General features: G+C 43.4%; 1 protein-coding gene across 7 annotated transcripts in view; it reads right to left on the bottom strand.

Moving 5' to 3' along the window:
- The window catches only part of RALGPS2 (Ral GEF with PH domain and SH3 binding motif 2), a 214,042-nt gene that overhangs the window by 124,339 nt on the left and 71,509 nt on the right, over nucleotides 1-18,194 (bottom strand). For all 7 annotated transcript variants that reach the window (XM_075936864.2, XM_075936867.2, XM_075936866.2 and 4 more), the window contains 2 exons: nucleotides 15,582-15,674; nucleotides 10,479-10,605 (listed from right to left, as the gene is read on the bottom strand). In XM_075936864.2, the coding sequence (XP_075792979.1) occupies nucleotides 10,479-10,605; nucleotides 15,582-15,674 (220 nt within the window). The remainder of the gene's footprint in view (nucleotides 1-10,478; nucleotides 10,606-15,581; nucleotides 15,675-18,194) is intronic.

Here is an 18,194-nt window from a genome sequence, read left to right on the forward strand (position 1 = left end):
GGTGCTTGGCATATTGGTGCCTAGTGGCCAAAGTCTGTCAGGGCCCGCACATGTGGAAGGCATGGATGAAGTGGCAGGTATTGTCTGCGCCGACGCCAAGGGCTTGACAGGAAGTCCGTGCTAGTGAGTTAGAACAGCACCAGTGCTGACGGGAGTCCTTCAGTGCTAGTCCTGGGACTGAGAGAGGTATGGCACTCAGTGCCGGCTCCTGTCTCTGAGACTGAAGATTCCTTAAGGGCAGAGTGGGCAATAATTTTTTGCTCGGGGCCACTTTGAAAATTTTCACACAGGAAGGGACGGGACGTCAAGTGGAAGGGGCGGGGCCAAAGTATTTCCTGGTTCCCACCCCCAGACAATGATTGGTCTGGAAGTGAGGGAGTGCCTCCCTCCCACCCGCCCCACATTCTCTCTAGGTGCCCATGCCTCTGGCATGGGAGGAGACTTCCTGTACTCCCCTACCCCTAGGCAAAATAAGGCCTGGGTGCGGGGGGAGCACATGAAGTCTCCTCCACTCTCCCACCCACCCTGCGAGCAGCACCCGGCGATTCAAAGTGCCACATGCTCCTGGCAGGGTGGGAGGAGACTTCATGTGCTCCCCCATCCCCAGGCTAATTAGGAACGGGGGAGGGGTGGGGGGGGAGAGAAGAGCATGCGAAGCCCTCTCTGCTCTGCCCCTGCCCTGTGCAAGAGTGCTACAGTTTTAACAGCCATCACTGACAGCAAGAAGGAACTGAGGGCCAATTGAATTGGCAGGGTCATATAATAGGGGCACCGCACCAGCGCCATTCCAGGAGGCTCCACAGTCAACCCAACAGTTAGCAGTTAGGGTATAACTTTCCAGCAGCTATGCATACAGTACACACACACCTAATTGGAACATATATGAGCAAGCTAACATGTTTCAAAGCTGAGTCTAATAATTTTATGAAGGAGATGCTCTGATAAGGTTGTCTACAATGGGATATGGCCCATCTATAACTGCTATTATCAGACATCTCCAACAGCTGGAGATAGAAAGCTAGCTAGGGAGGATTCTGAACTACTATAGAGAATTACCCATTACAAAGATAGCTTCCCCAATTATCACCTCTAATATTATTAGCTCATGCACATTTACCTCCTTCCCCCACCCCCTTCCCACATCCCCCTTCTGTTCTGAAATTTGATTTGTCCTTTTCATGTGTCTTTTTTTTTTTAATTGTGTCCTTTGGTATACAGGCAGTCCCCGACTTACGCGGATCCGACTTATGTCGGATCCGCACTTACGAACGGGGCTTTCTTACCCCGGAAGTCGGGGCGAGAAAGCCCCGTTCGTAAGCTGCTCCGGTGCCCCTGGTCTGCTGGAGACCGTCTCCAGCAGACCAGGGGCACCGGGCGGGTTCCCGCGCTTCTGAGGCTTTGCCAGAGCAAAGCCTCAGAGGCGCGGGACACCGCCGCTGCTGCCGCTTCAGTCCGGGAGCCTGTGGTCTGCTGGGGACGGTCCCCAGCAGACCACAGGCACCCAGATTGAAGCGGCAGCAGCGGCGGTTCCCCGCGCCTCTGAGGCTTTGCTCTGGCAAAGCCTCAGAGGCGCGGGACCCCCCCCCCCCCCCCCGCGGCTGCGGCTTCAGTCCGGGAGCCTGTGGTCTGCTGGGGACCGTCCCCAGCAGACCACAGGCTCCAGGACTGAAGCCACAGCCGCGGCGGGGTCCCTCACCTCTGAGGCTTTGCCAGAGCAAAGCCTCAGAGGCGTGGCACCCCGCTGCCGCTGCGGCTCTGCTCCCCGTGTCCCTGGTGTGCTGGGGGGGGGGGGGGAAAAGCGCAGCTAGTGTGCTTCCACCCCCCCCCCCCAGCAGACCAGGCTTTTGTTTTGGACTCTGGGGCAGAGCAGCTGGGGCGCTGCCGATTGGTCCTGCAGCGCCCGCTCTGGGCATTACTGGACCAACCCGGCAGCACCCCAGCTGCTCTGCCCCAGGTCCTGATTCAGCCGCTGCTGGTCAGTTTCAGCAGCGGCTGAATCAGGACACCTGGGGCAGAGCAGATGGGGTGCTGCTGGGTTGCTCCAGTAGTGCTGAGGAGCGGCGCTACTGGAGCAACCCAGCAGCACCCCAGCTGCTCTGCCCCAGGCGTCCCCAAGTCAGCTTCTGCTGAAACTGACCAGCGCTGACTACAGGAAGCCCCAGGCAGAGTTGCTCTGCCCTGGGCTTCCTGGAATCAGCTGCTGATCAGTTTCAGCAGCAGCTGACTTGGGGACGCCTGGGGTTCTTAAGTTGATTCTGTATGCAAGTCAGAACTGGCGGTCATCATCTAATAAACCATCTTGTTAGTCTTTTAAGTGCTACATAGTCTTGTTTTTTGTTTCAGCTACACCAGACTAACACGGCTACATTTCTATCACCCTCCTGTACACTAACTTTTAAAATTGAATGCCAGCAAAGCGATTCTCTGTGTTTTTAATCTTCCTTCTTCCAAACAAGTAAGCTTTGCCAACTATGTTTTCTTTGTTTTGATAATAAAATTGCCTTTTTAAAGAGACTCTAATCTGATTCCTGTGTCCTAGAAGGCAAGAGGTTTTGTATGCACATGCAAATACTGAACGGTCAGCTATTATAAAATTAGAGGGTTTTTTTAAAGCTCTCTTTTGAGAGAAGGTTAAAGAGCACAGGGGTACCTCACAGGAAGAAATTCCCAAGTGCATCTTCCCGGGTTCTCAAAGTGGTTTTTGCATTTGGGTGGTGGCAGCATACCAGTCAAGGACAGCAAATGAGTAACCTTGGGGAGTTTTTAAGCAAAAGCAGTTAGTGGCGATGTATTTTAAATGTCTTTTGCAGGCCCCCACCTCTACACTCCAAGTGCCAGAGTGGGGAACAGACTTGACAGTACTGTAAATTGTATTGCTTTCCTATTATGCAGGTGAAGTAGGCATAACAAGAATTATACATGGAGGATATCTATCATGTTCCATACCCCTATGCAGGGCACAATTTTCCTTTCTCTCTGTTACAGAGTGAGTATTGTCAAAGTGCCAAATTCCCAATACAACACTTAAGATTGTTCTGTAATTTATGACAAGAATAAACAAACATTTTTAATGATTTTCAGATTTAGAGCAATAATTCACACACAATTTTTTCCTTATGACTTGCCAAACTAGTACTCACCAGACAAATATTTACACCTTTACTCTGAGAACACCCTCCCACAGATTAGCACAACTGAGTTCACCTTCAGTGAAACACAAATATAAAAGACTATTTCGAGAAGTAGTGCATTTTAAGCCAAGAAAACATCTTTTATTTCTAGCAGAATGACCCACTTGTTTTACTGTGTAGTCTGGCAGCACAACTATAACTAGGGTTTTGTAAGAATTTCCATTATAAACCTTTCAGAGAGGTTATTTTTTGCTACAGAATAAAATAAACATAGCTTACACATTCTAAGTTTGCACTGGCCTTTTAAAAACTGGTCAGATGATATGTCTTAACTGCAGAATTGGGTGACTGGCATCTAAGTCTGAGCACACAGGTTAGCCTAGCCTAGGTGCAAGCGGCCACACTGAAAAGCCACATTTGAAGGGGATGGATTGCACCCTCAGCAGGTTTGTGGATGACACTAAGCTAGGGGGAGAGAGAGATATGCTTGGAGGGCAGAGATAGGGTCCAGAGTGACTTAGACAAATTGGAGGATTGGGCCACAAGAAATAGGTTCAACAAGGACAAGTGCAGAGTCCTGCACTTGGGACGGAAGAATCCGAAGCATAGTTGCAAGCTGGGGACCAAACAGATAAGTAGTAGTTCTGCAGAAAAGGACCTGGGGGTTACAGTGGATGAAAAGCTGGATATGAGTTAACAGTGTGCCCTTCTAGCCAAGAAGGCTAATGGCATATTAGGTTGCATTAGGAGGAGCATTGCCAGCAGATCCAGAGAGGTCATTATTCCCCTTTATTCGGCTCTGGTGAAGCCACATCTGGAGTACTGTGTCCAGTTCTGGGGCCCCCACCACAAAAAGGATGGGGACGCATTAGAGAGGGTCCAGCAGAGAGCAACCAAAATGATAGGGGGCTGGAGCATATGACCTATGAGGAGTGGCTGAGGGAGTTGGGGTCTGTTTAGTCTGCAGAAGCAAAGGGGGGGGGAGATTAGATAGCAGCCTTCAACTTCCTGAAGGGAGGTTCCAAAGAGGATGGAGAAAGGTCTGTTCTCAGTAGTGACAGATGGCAGAACAAGGAGCAATGGTCTCAAGTTGTGGTAGGAGAGGTCCAGGTTGGATATTAGGAAAAACTATTTTACTAGGAGGGTAGTGAAGCACTGGAATGGGTTACCTAGGGAAGTAGTGGAGTCTCCATTCCTAGAGGTGTTTAAGTCTCGGCTTGACAAAGCCCTGGTCGGGTTGATTTAGTTGGGATTGGTCCTGCCTAGCTAGAGCAGGGGGCTGGACTTGATGACCTTCTGATGTCTCTTCCAGCTCTATGGTTCTATGATTCTAATTACTGGGTGCACTCTGGTGCTGTACTGGCCTATATGTCACTAGGAATTCTAGGAGCAAAGCCTAAGGTTCTTAGCTGTGTAATAAGTGTAAATGCTTTGATTTGTTTCCCAGTGAATTTGGTAGCATGTGTCTGACCTTCAGGGAGCAGTGGGGAATTATGAAAGGGAATCGAAGAAATATCACCACAAATGGCGTTGCTTGCATGCTCACTTGTGCTTTAGCCTATAACCATAGGTGTATCAGCAAGCCCCGAGTAAAAGCAACAAACTCATGTTAGAGGTTTGTGTAACCGGATGAAAGACAGTTTAGAGACAACATGCAAATAAGAGCTAAAGTTAACTTTGCCATGAAGATACACCCATGCTAATTTTGAATACAAAATTGAACTCATTTTAAATTTCTGAAACAATCCTCCTATTTCTGTGTCCTTCCTAACCCCACCATCAGCAGAGTCCTCTAACCTCACTCCCAGCAAGGTCCTTCATAACCAGTACCAATGTAACTTTCTCTGTTAGCAGCAGAGAACTCAGAAAGCATGTGGCAATCAATCTGACTAGTAAGCCCAGAAAGTTACCTTTATAAAGCAATGACATTCTCCCAGTTCCTGGAGTATGATATCTATAAAGTTGCTTTCCAAACTATGTTTCTCATGCCACGGCACAGCCACTAAATCAATTAATCTTTTAGCAGCATTTTCTATGTGGTTTAAAACAGAAGCAATACTCCTGTACACATTTTATATACCAAAGAACAGAAAAACAAAACAAACAATCTTTCAAAGATTATAGTCTACAAAGAGAAAATCAAAAGGTTAGTGAATTGCTCTTCTACTGAATATTCTTCTATTCATTTCAGAAAAAAGTCCCTAGTTAACAAGCTTTAGAAAGAATACTCAAATTCTGAATAGATTTTACTATATTACACTTTTGGCTGCAGGGCAAGATTAACTGAACTGAACAGTTAAACTTCCAAGATTTACCAAAATTACTGTTCCAAACCATTTTCACTCGCTTTTCCAGCCATTTAACCATAAGGAATTAAAGTCACTTTAGGGAAAGCACCCCAAAAAAGTTTACCTAATTTAATATCCCTCTTGAGAATTAAAATGGAAACATAAGGCATTCTTATCACTAACAAAAACTCCTACTGTATAAAGTCAGATGATCGATTAGATTTTAAACTACAGCTGGTCCCAGCAAGAAGCAACAAAACCCTTTTTAATTTCTAAGCAGAAAGAAAATACACATTAGACACATGAACACCTTATTTTCTAAATTCTTCCGCAGAGTAAATCTTTGGATAGAACACATCAATTAATTAAAGTCTAAAGAGAGATGTTTGCACTGGCACAAACTGGAAATAAAAGTAAGATCATACAGTTTTGCATTATTTTCTATTTTTCTTTGTCAATTTTACATATTTATATTTTGTACACTTAAGGAAGCAACAGGAAAAAATCCAAATACACTAGATTTAGAAGTGAAATAGATATTCTCTCAAACATTAGATAACAAAGACTGTATAAGCAAGATGCAGAGAATCCGAAGGATTCTCGGGATGCTCAATGTAGCCTGATCTACCTGATAAATTGTTTTTGCATGGTCTGATATCTCAAATCTATAACAGATAAAAGTTAATGCTAAAAACCCTTTGAATAATTGGAAGTTGGAGCTTTCTAAAAATGTACACAAACATTTTCTAATCTGGGAGGTTTAGAAGAAGTCAAATCTTAAAATTCCATTCTGATATGTTTTGCCTCCTCCATACAAGTTCAGTTTGGATTTGATAGCAGTGATTATAAATCACATTAATCAATCTCCTATGCAATATATCTGAATACCTGAAAAATTTGCTTGTAAAGTACATGATCAACCTATCTACACATGAAATCATGAGCAGAGTCACTGCTAAAATCAAGCTGGAATTGCCCAAGAGACAGAAAATAGGTTCAATAAGCTGATTCCCAAGAGTATCTTTGAATGCAGTATTCCTCCTTTCCCCCATTCTTTTTTGTTGACTGAAAGTCATATGAAGCTTTTCAGCCTGAATTGACTCTTGCAAACTCTGAAGTTATTTTAGCCTTAGGGTGGATTTATAGAAAAATGAGACTGAGGACAGCCATGGAACTACTAATCAAAGCTTCATAGCATTATGACTGCAAGCCTAGCTGATAATGCTTTCTTTTACACTTTAAATATCTGCTGTATTGATCCTCTTGCCAGCCCTTCTCTCAAGTAAGATTCCACTTTTTCCTTTTTCTTTGAGATTTTGCTTACTGTTTTCAATCTCACTCTGGATCTCAAGAAGTGGGCTGGGGGTCAGGAATGGAATCCTCAGAACCATGATGATCCAGGACAAGGGTGGCCAACCTGCGGCGCTTCTCCCCCAAAAGTGCAGCTTGTGAAGCCACTCCTGCGCCCCCCCCTTATGGCCCCCATCCCCAGCTTCCCCCCAGCCCTCCTGTGCTCACCGGGGCAGCAATTCAAAATGGCACCCAAGATGGTAGCTGTCAATGGGAACCTGATATGACCAAAAAGCCTAAGCTTGTTTCTTAAAGAAGCAGCCTCCTTTTTGGGGGGAGCTTGACAATTCTGGGGGGGGCTTCCCTTTTCCCCCTTCCTCAACAATTCCAGGGCGAGGGGGGGGTTCCTTTTTTTTTTTCCCTCAACAATTCTGGTACAGCTCTTTTTTTCCCGCCACTAATTTGGCTCTCTTTGTTAAATGGGTTGTTGGCCACCCCTGCTCTAGGATTAGGTTTGTCCAATTCTACCTCATGGGATCCCACATTGGCAACATTCTCCTGTCTTATGTGGTCCCCTCCACAGTAATGACTGACCACCTACAATTTTTAATGCATTTAGCATCACAACATTGTAGTGAGGTTTTCCACATTTTGCGAATAGCGAGCCAAACCACAAAAAAACCCAAAACAAAACAAAAATACCAAGTGACTTGTCCAGGGCCACACAGGATGTTTGTAGCAGAGCAGGAAGTGAACCTGCATCTTACAGCATAGAAGAGCACTTTAACAATTGGAACATTCTTTTTCTCTTTTTCTCAAATGTGTCTCCTTTTCTCTTATGTGTCCTTACCTGGGTTATTAATAGGGGATCTTTAAGAGGTCTGATATAGAGAAGACAGGAATGGGGATGGGATTAGGAGTAAAGGCTCCTTACTAAACATTCTGGCATTCATGTTGTGTTCAAAGCCCTTCACATGTGACCTAAGAGCACCACAGTGAGGAGTGGTAGTCGCAAGTGTGAGCTTTAGGCACTTAGATGTGATTTTCCTTCTAGCGTACTGCTGTTCTGGCACTTCTCTCAAGAAAAGGGAAGACAAGGTGCTTCCTAATGGAGTGGCCACATTGGGCTGCTACCATGTGCCTGCATCTTGGCCGCCCAAGTCAATCATGACTGACACTGCTACAGAGAAAGGAGGCCATGGAGACCTCTACCTTGACCGGATTGCTGAGGGGAAAATTATGTATTTTACCCCCAGGGGAGGTGAAACTCCCCACTGTGACACTTAATAAGAATGGATGAAGTCAAAGAATAAACCTTGCTTTTTTGGCATAATTTTCCCCCCCAGCAACTGAAGGGACATCAGCTGCCACAATCTCAGAAGAGAAGTTTATATAAATTAACATTCAGTGACAAATATCTTACACACACTGGTAGGCGCTAATCTTGCTTAAATCTGTTCTTTCCAGTCAAGTAATCCAAAAAAGTTGGTGAAAATGTTTATTTATGACAATAAAAACTATATACACTAAGAAATCATAGAAATAAATTAATAAAGCTTTCTGGGTATGTCTACACAGCAAAGTTATTTCAAAACAACAGCCGTTATTTCAAAATAACTTGACTAGCGTCTACACAGCCAAACCGCTATTTCAAAATTAAATCAAAATAGCGGAGGGCTTATTTAAAAATTGGTAAAGCTCATTCCACAAGGAATAGCGCCAATTTCGAAATTGCTATTTCGACATAAGCGCAGTGTAGATGCTTATTTCAAAATAGGGAGCCTACAGCCCTTCCCAGGGTGTCCTGGTGGCCACAACCAAGAAAAATCCTCTCCCTCCTCCACTCCCCAGAACCCTTAAAGGGGCAGACTCTGGCCACTGGCCACAGTGCCTATGCCAGCTCCAAGCCTGCCAGCCCAGAGCCAGCAGTTGCTGCACCTGACCCAGTAGCCCCAGCATGATCCAGGCAGCCAGTGCCAGCCGGCACTCCACTGCTCCCCAGGACCAGTCTGCCAGCTCCCAGAAGCCTGCCAGGGGCTGGAAAAGGTGCCTTCCTGGTCCAGTGTGGAGATCAGGGACCTAATTCAGGTTTGGGGGGATGCCTCCAACGTCCATGATCTCCGCACTAAACGGAGGAACACAGCTGTCTACAGGTGGATGGCTGCCAGCCTGGCCACCAAAGGCCAGGAGCAGGTTCGCTTGAAAATAAAGGAGCTATGGCAGGCATATACCAGGGCCACAGGGGGCCACTCACAACCAGGGGCAAATCCAGATCCCTACCCCTATTTTGATGCCATGGACCGCTTCCTGGGGGGCAGGACTGTCTGTGCCCCCCAGGTGGTCATTGAACCTGAGGCAGAGCTTGCTGCCTCCTGCTGCTCCAGCCCCTGCTGCCTCCCCAGCTACTGCTCCTCCTCCCACTTCTTCTCCCCATCCCACTTCTTCTTCCTCACCCTCCCCACATCCCCAGGGATGCCGAGGTCCCCACATCCACGGTACTGGGAGACAGTTGAACCAGTGAGACCCCCAACCCTGAGCCCTGAACTTCTCCCCCTTCTTCTCCCTGCCAGCTCCCTCCTCCCAGGTTTCCCCCTCCCTTCTCCCACCTTCTTTCCTCAGTCTCATTCCCCCCTCTCCCAGTTTTGTTCAATATAGAGGCTTTGTTGTAATGAACACATGTGTCTTTTAGTGTACAACAGGAAGGGGGGTTAGGGAGGGGTAAGTGGAAGGATGTGAGGGAGGAATGAGGCACAAGGCCCCAGTGGAGCACACCAGGGAGACTGTTACTGCCTGCAGAACGTGCCGCCAGGTTCGCAGCAACGTCCAGGAGAAGCACCAGAGTGCCCAGGGGCGGCTCCGGCTCCATGCTGCAGAGTGCTGTGGTACCCTGAGTGAGGGCAACCAGAGCATGGAGAGAGAAAAAATGCTTTGCTGTCCATCAGCAAGTAGGAAAGCAAGCAGGGAAACTTTAGAACCGGATGTCCGGGGGGCCCCTTTAAGCACAGGTCTCAGATACCTTGTATGGCTGCTGCCGAGGCTAACTCCTGACCTGATGCCCTGCCAGAACCAGTTCCAGCCAGCCTTAAATATGATTCAGCATCTTATCAGTGTGGATGCACTATTTTGAAATAGCAAAACACTATTTCGAAATGCATTTTGTGTCTAGATGCGTTATTTCAAAATAGCTTATTTTGAAATAACGCTGTAGTGTAGACATACCCTCTTAGAAGCACAGGAAGGCAAATTATTCATAATAAAGCTCTATAAATCTCCTTTGTAGAGCCAATCTAATTTCCTAGTAACTTCAGTGTAATCAAAGTGACAATTTATACAGTAATCAGATTCCACGGCATTTTAAATGGATTCCAAAAGTCATGCTTACCTCTGAAGTTAGTGACTGAAAATTTTTCATTATTAAATCAATCTATAATGAAATGTTCAGTTCTTGAAAAGCACTGCCAGGCTTAACAGTCTCTAACTGCTTCTCCATGAGTCAACCATTAAATCTATACATCACGAAAGAAAACTGATACTCTATATAAAATCTTAGCAGCATTTGAGAGGTTTAATGGAAATTTTTCTTAAAGAAAGAAGTTATTTCTTTCTATATATAAAACATTTACAGACATCCAGATGATTCTACAGTCTTTGTTAAAGCACTAAGATACTCTCAAATACTGTTTAAAAGATGGCTTTTAGTTTTTCTGCAAGTCATTTTGCAAGTACTGTTGACTTAATACTGCACACTAAAGTTATTAAGTTTACCTACCTAAATAAGGAATACAAGGAGTCATCTTCAAGCTGTTGATATAGTCTCTAAGTCGTTTGTAATTATCTTCTTTACTCATAACGTACTCCAACTTTTCAAAGGTTGTTTTGTCTTTTCGGCTCAATAACTACAAGAGAGACACAAAGTTAGAAGGGTTGCAGTTCATTTAGAGTTGAGCTAAATTTTGCACTTAAAGCAGGGATTTACTCAGTTTGTTATATACGAAGAACACGGACTATTACAGCCGAAATCACAGCTCTTACTCTTGAGTGTATAATAATAAAGCCCCATTTCACCATTATGCCATTTTGGTTGAGTTACTATTGACTTTTTAAATCTTGTAACTTAATAGTCTGTAAGCTATGAACTTCCCCTATAAATTTATTTTCTAGTGAAGGAAATAGGAACATTAAAATATAGTGAAAATTTTAAAATGCCTTATACTTCTTTGAAATCAATGTATTGCCTAATGCAGACATAAAAAATACTGTTTAGAAAGAGAAAGATGCACTGGGGCTTGATGTGCCTTATCCACAAAAAAGTACAATGTTTTGAGCACAAACCATCAGTGTATTTTGTTCTATAAGCAAAAAGATAATTGTACTGGATCTTTTATGTCATAGAATCATCAGCTATAACACCAAAACTTAAAAACTAACCTATCATTTACTGTAAATCTATACTGTACTCAGCAGAATTAACTATAGACAAAATACTATGAGAGAGAGAATGAACTTTAACAGCACTATCTTTGAGTGGTCACAAAGGTTTCCCCCCCCCCCCCCACACACACACACATTTTTGGGTCAACATTTAAGGAAACAAAAAATGTTTATATTGACTGTTTTGACACGTGTTCCTAGTCTCTCAAAGTTTTAGCTGTATGTGAAGATGTACAGTAATTAGGAATTAAAAGAGTGCAATGAAGAGATATCCTTATGTTAGTAAATAAGAACAGAACACAAAAATGGCCAGACTGCATCAAACGAAAAGTCCATCTATCCCAGTATTCTGCCTTCCAATGGAGACCAATGCCACGTGCTCCAGAGGGAATTAACAAAACAAGTAATCATCAAATGATTCATTCCCAGTCACTCATCCCCAGCTTCTGGCAAAGGCTAGGGTTACCATCCCATACCCATCCGGGCTAATAGCTACTGATGGATCTATCATCCATAAATTTATCTAGTTCTTTTTTTAATCCTGTCAGTCTTAGCCCTCACAACATCCTCTGGCAAAGAGTTTCACAGATTCACTCTGTGTTGCTTGAACACACACTTCGTTTTAAATCTGTCTTTTAATTTCATTTGTTGACACTTAGTTCTTTGTTATGAGAATGAATAAACAGCATTTATCTACTTTCTCTACACCAGCCATGATTTTTGTAGACCTCAATCATATCCCCCTTACCAGTCATCTCTTTTTGAAACTAAAAAGATCCAGTCTTATTAATCTCTCCTCATAAAAAAGCTGTTACATTCCCTAATCACTTTTGTACCTAATCTTGAGAATTGACATTGCCACTACAACCAAAATCTACCTGGCTTTCCATTGCAATGACTGAACAAATCTATGAACGCCTGCAAAAATGTAATTGCATTTATTTCATGCCTTTTGCTTTCTTTCCTATATTTTCTGCTGACTAACATTTCTAGGATACAGCAAGCATTACACCAACTTTCAGAGAAACACCATTTTAAAGGGAGACTATTCTGAAAATTGTGTTACTTAAAGTTCTGGCCCCACACCCATCTGTGAAAAAATTTAGTCTTACATCTACTATGACAGTTTACTATATCTAGGTTCTTTCAGATTTCCAGGGAAAGATATAAAGCTGAGGACAGCCATGAGGATAATGGCTTGTTGGGATCATATGTAGTAGTTGAAACACCTCTGCAGAGAGTAGACTGTGCCAGAGCATAGAGAGAAAAGCAGACCCTAGACAATTTAGGTACCAAGTCTTCAGAATAGTTCATTTTTCAAAGCATCGTCATCACTTTCTTGTCCATATTTAGATGGAGGCCCTAACATTTGAATTAGCAGCACCTCATGCTCAGTAATAATGGTGTTATTCCGAAATAACAAAAGGTGCGTCTTCAGTATAAGCCTTTATTTCAAAACAATGTTGAGCTATAAGACTTCTTACTCCAACTCATGGTAACCCTCAATTCATGAGGAGAAAGGGAAGTTGAAGGAAAAGTGTTCTTCCTTCCACTTCCTGCTGCATAGACAACGCCAAAAACCGAATTAAGCTATTTTGACGTAAATTACACAATTGACGAAGCAGAAGTTGCCTTATCTTAATTCAACTTTAGCCCTGCTGCTTACACGTATCTTAGATAAATTGTTTCAAAGAATATAGCTCACTCTCTGACCTTATTTCAGGTAAAAACCAGTCTGGCCCACGAAACCTCATCACCTATTAAACCATCTTGTTAGTCTTTAAAGTGCTACACAGTCCTGTTTTTTGTTTCAGCTGCACCAGACTAACACGGCTAAATTTCTACCACTATTCAAGATAAAACTTATTTATTCTCTGGTCTGAGTTTACAGCTCTTTGTATCTTTAGAATTCTTAGTCAAATTCAAAAGGCAGCTGAAGACAAAAGACGGATTGTTTTTCATTCCTTAAATAGACTTTCTTTAAATAGACTTCCCCCATGATGGAAGCCCTTTGTTTAAGCTCATCTCCATGGAAAAATACCAGATTAAAGATGGATTCCAACACCAGGTGGCATGGTCACATTACTTTCTAGGTCCAACCCACAGTCTGGGCTCACAGCTATTATGTTTCCTGAGTATCAATAACATCCCTCTATAGCAGGGTTTCCCGACCTATGGGTCGGGACCCAAATATGGGTCGCCATTACATTTCAAAAGGGTCACCAAGTGTCTCCCCAGGTGGCTCTGCCCTCCCTCCTCCCCGTTTTTGAATTGCCCTGGGTCACCAAGTCTTCCTGAATTGTCAAAATGGGTCCCCATCTGGAAAAGGTTGGAAATGCTGCTCTATAGGGATGTAAGCAACTAGTTGACTACCGGATAAGTATAAGTTTATTGGATAGGCAAGTAGTCACTTGACTAGTTGCTTCTCCTCCTCCCATTTCCCCCACTGCGCCTATCAGGCAGAGGCAGCAAGGAGGGGGGAGCAGGAGCTGGTGCTTAAAAGCTGGTTCCCCCCAGCACCATCTCCCTGGGCAGCTCTTGTACATTTTAAAGGAAGAGGTGCAGCAGGACAGCGAGTGTCTCCCTCATCAACTAATCAAGTAGTCAATAGAAATTCCATTGAGTACTCAATTAGTTGATTAATCAAAATTTAACATCCCTAGCCCTCTAAAATATTTAGAATTATAAACAGATCCCCACTACATATTTCTAACTTCACAAAAAAGAATTATACATGCACAAAAACAGAATATACATATTCAAAAGACTGTAACTTTAAAAACTTAAAAAAATTGTCATGATGAATTTTGCCAAATTGCCTCAAGTTACATACTGATATGCCAATTTCATGAAATGGAGGGGAGGGGGGAGAAGACACCACCTAGATTGGGGGTGGGCAATCATTTTTAAGGAGGGCTATTCCACAAATTTTTGAAGTGGCTGCGGGCTGCCCCAGAAAGGGAGGGGTCTCAGATGGAAAAGGCAGGGTGTGCTTCCCCACCCACAGACCCTAATTAGCTTGGGGTGAAGGAGCGTGTGATATCTCTCCTCCCTCCCCCGCCAGGAGTACACGGAGCCTCAAGAGTACCACCAGCTGTTTTGAACCACTGGAGTTCCCTCTAGGCACTGCGCACCCCTGGCTGGGGGAGGCGACTTTGTGTGCTCCCCCATCCCCAGGTCTTGATTGGCCTGGGGGTGGGGGAGCGGCAGGGGAGCCGTGGACCAGACCAAACAGCTTGGTGGGCTGGACCTAGCCTGTGGATGCTGTCTTACTCATCCCTGACCTAGATCCTGAAACACTCCCACCAGCAGTAGGCAGGCTGCCACCATTTTCCTCACTGCAACATGACCGCCTTTACATAGCTCCCTGAGGCAGCACAGGAATCAGTGACCTGTTCCCAGCCTTGGGGGCTCTGTCTGTTAAAGACTAACAGATTTATTTGGGCACAAGCTTTCAAGGAAAAAAGCACCTCATCAGAAGCATTATCAATAGTTCATGTTAAATGAAAAATACTATCTTTCACAATGCCTCCTGACAACTCTAGTAGCATGTGAGAAATTTCTATCTACTGACATGCCCGCACCAAGAACTATCAGCCTTCATTTTACAAGTCAATTCCTGTGGATGCCTTACACATGGAAATAATGCAACTGCTGATTAAACCTTACCATATTTTAACACATTGCAAAAGTGGAAGCCCATCTGTATAGCTACGCAGGCATATAATTTATGGCAAAATTGGACAATATTTTTCTTGGCTTTGTACTTAGTAAAAGCTATTCCCAAAGTTGTGCTAACCAATGAAACCCATATAATAGAAAGATCATGAAACTTTCTACTTTAGCCAAATATAGTCTGAGGGTAGGGGTCACCAAACTAAAAGAACTTCACTCTTTCAAAATCTGGTATAAAAATGAGATGTGCACATATACTGTTCAGTACATTAACTAACTATGAAATATATTTGGAAACACCGAAAAAGATATAAATAAGACATAAATAAGTGATATAAATAAGAAAATGATTTATGGCACGTGATCACGATCAAGGAATTTTGGGACATTTATTCTCCATAGCTAAAAAAACTCCAACAGTATGATACCTTCCATAATTAAAATACAAATTATCTTTGGCTCTTATAATATTCCAACAACTAAAACAAAATAGCATTTGGCCAAATTAGGAACCACTGCATATAATGGGATCTGCAGGGAACAATTTTTAAAATGAAATTATTTCAATGCCAAAATGAAAAAAGACTCAAGAGGAGAATGGAGACATAAATGACTGGAAACACACTGTATGCAGTATAAATGGATTCAAAATTATCTTTAATAATCATTGGATCCTTGAAGCAAGCTACAAAAGGTTATAATAAATCTATCTTTCAAGAAGGGGGGGGGAGAGGAATCACAAGTTGCCCTATTTGAGTTTACTTACCGCCCAAGTTTTAGTCAACCTGAAGATGGGGGCACTTTGCAATCCAGACACCACTGCCATAAGGGCATGCAGGTTATTCAGCTCATAAAGTTTCTGTGGATGAAAACACATTCAACTGAAAAAATACTCTGAACGCAGTAAAGTGATGGAAATGCAATGGTTGAAATACTGATCAAACACTTTAAGATTACACAGAAGACAAGTTAAGCTCATACATAAAAGACCCATTGTACAACAGTGTAAAAATGGTGTCAATTAAATCTTTACAGTGTATGACAGGTGAATCCTTGGATGATTGTAGCTACTATTTTTAGAATTTCATGGACATTTTCTTGTTTGTGATTCTCCACACATCATATGTGAAGCTCTTGCTCTACACACAAAAATGCTGTTGCGCTTTAAAGACTAACAAGATGGTTTATTAGGTGATGAGCTTACGTGGGCCAGACGCACTTCTTCAGATCAGCATCTTTGTTAAGGCCTATTCTTAAAGTGGACCTAACCATTTCACTTTTAAGATCAAGAACACATATACTTGCTCATCCAGAAATATAATTTATGCCATCATGTGCCAACAGTGTCCGTCTGCTATGTATATTGGACAAACTTCTCAGACACTTTGCCGAAGAATCAATGCATACAAAATCAACATCAGACAGTTTCACAAACGAAAAACACTCTCTCACCATTTCAACCAGAATGGGCATTGTCTCAATGACCTGATTACCTGCATCCTGCTTCAAAGAGATTTTAACACAAGACTTCAAAGAGAAGCCTCTGAACTGTCATTCATGCTTAAATTTGACACTTTACAAATGGGCCTTAAAGATGCCAATTATCTTACCCATTACAAAGATAGCTTCCCCAATTATCACCCCTAATATCATCATCATCTCAGACACTAACCTCCACCCTTCCCCCCACCCCCGTTCTAAAATCTGATTTGTCAATTTTATATATGTTCACTTTTTTTTAATTGTATCCCTTTGATATATATGGTCATGCCAATTTTCTTCCACAATTTGATCTGAGGAAGTGGGTCTGGCCCACGAAAGCTCATCACCTAATAAACCATCTTGTTAGTCTTTAAAGTGCTGCATAGTCTTGTCTTTTGTTTCAGCAAGACCAGACTAACACGGCTACATCTCTATTACTATTCAAAAATGCTGTTGACATGCAAAAGTTGCCAAAAGTGAAAACTGCTTAAACCACTTTTTCTGCCTCCCGTTGTCGACATTTCATGGCCATGTTGCTACCACCCTGTCAACAGTTAGAGCAAAGCAACGTGTGTAAGTATCCCACAGTGCAGTATTGTGGGAAAGCAGAGCTGATCCCTGAATTTCCTGGGGTTCCCTTATAGCTGTGAGTTCTCCCTGCCAAGGAATGTCAAAGCAACACAGAAGTCTGCCTGCTACTGTGTTCATAGTGCAGGACAGAACAGGAGCACTCCAATGATCTGTTCTTTGGGGAACAAGCCGACCGAGCAGCTCACTCAACTCTCAGATACTTCCCAGAGCTTTGAAAGGGGAGGGGCACATACCTACAGGGCAGCAGAGATCATAAAACCCTGAGCACAGCCATTAGGGCAGGCATTGTGAGGTAATGGCAGAAGCCAGTTCTCTAAACAAAACAAATGGAGTCCACACTGGCTCTTTGTTGACAATAAAGGGAGGGGGAAAGACAATGTTTTCTTGCAGGGGAGGAAGTTTTTTGTGTCACCCAAACTTGGTGATTTTTCTGACAAAAGTTGCATTGTAGCATGAATGCTCTCACTGTTTTTGGCAACAAAACGTGCCAGTGTAAACAAGGCCTTTGACTCTGAGCTGTATGTACTCACATAAGGAAATATTAGGGATATAAAATTCTGTTTAATTAGCTAACCAGTTAAATATTATGTTTAACTGGTCAACTGTTTAAATCAGGGTGGGCTGGAGAGCCTCCATACCCACAGTGCAGCTGCTCTGGCCCAGCCAGGCCTGCCATAAGTCGTGGAATGCCCCCCCTCCTCATGGCACAGCGAGCCTAGATAGGCTAGAGTAGGCCTCGGACTGCACTGGGCAGGGGATTGCTTCAGCTCAGCTGGGTCACGGTTAACCACTGCCTCCCTAGGAGATATCTGTATTTTCCACATTTTTTCTGCAAGACATCTGACAAATCCTAATCACTACAACCCAAGCAACACTGTTGAGACATACCTGGGTTTTGAACTCTAAACAAGTAATTCCCACTGTTCCCACTCCCCCCCCCCCCCGACTTTCAAATGGGTGCTAAAATCTATGGGGGAAGTGAGGGAAACTAATGATTGATATAGAAAACCAAGAAACATGTGGATGAGGAAGTGTAATAGCACATTGGCCTTGTCCTCAAAATGATTGTGGTTTGTAGGGAGCTATCTAGAGCTTCATAGGGAGCTCAACCCCATGCAGAGGTTGCACTCTTCTGGAAGCCTCCCCAGATTCTTGCACAGGGGAAGGATATTCACACAGGAAATAACAGGATTTGTACATTAATGATTAGCTAATGTACTGGAATAGATATTAACATTACGAGACAAGGGAAACATGGCCAGCAGCTGCTTGACCTATTACCTCTTTACTCAAAGTAGTATTTTGA

This window comes from Pelodiscus sinensis, chromosome 9, assembly GCF_052426305.1.
Source record: "Pelodiscus sinensis isolate ZL-2025 chromosome 9, ASM5242630v1, whole genome shotgun sequence".
Taxonomy (NCBI): domain Eukaryota; kingdom Metazoa; phylum Chordata; order Testudines; family Trionychidae; genus Pelodiscus; species Pelodiscus sinensis.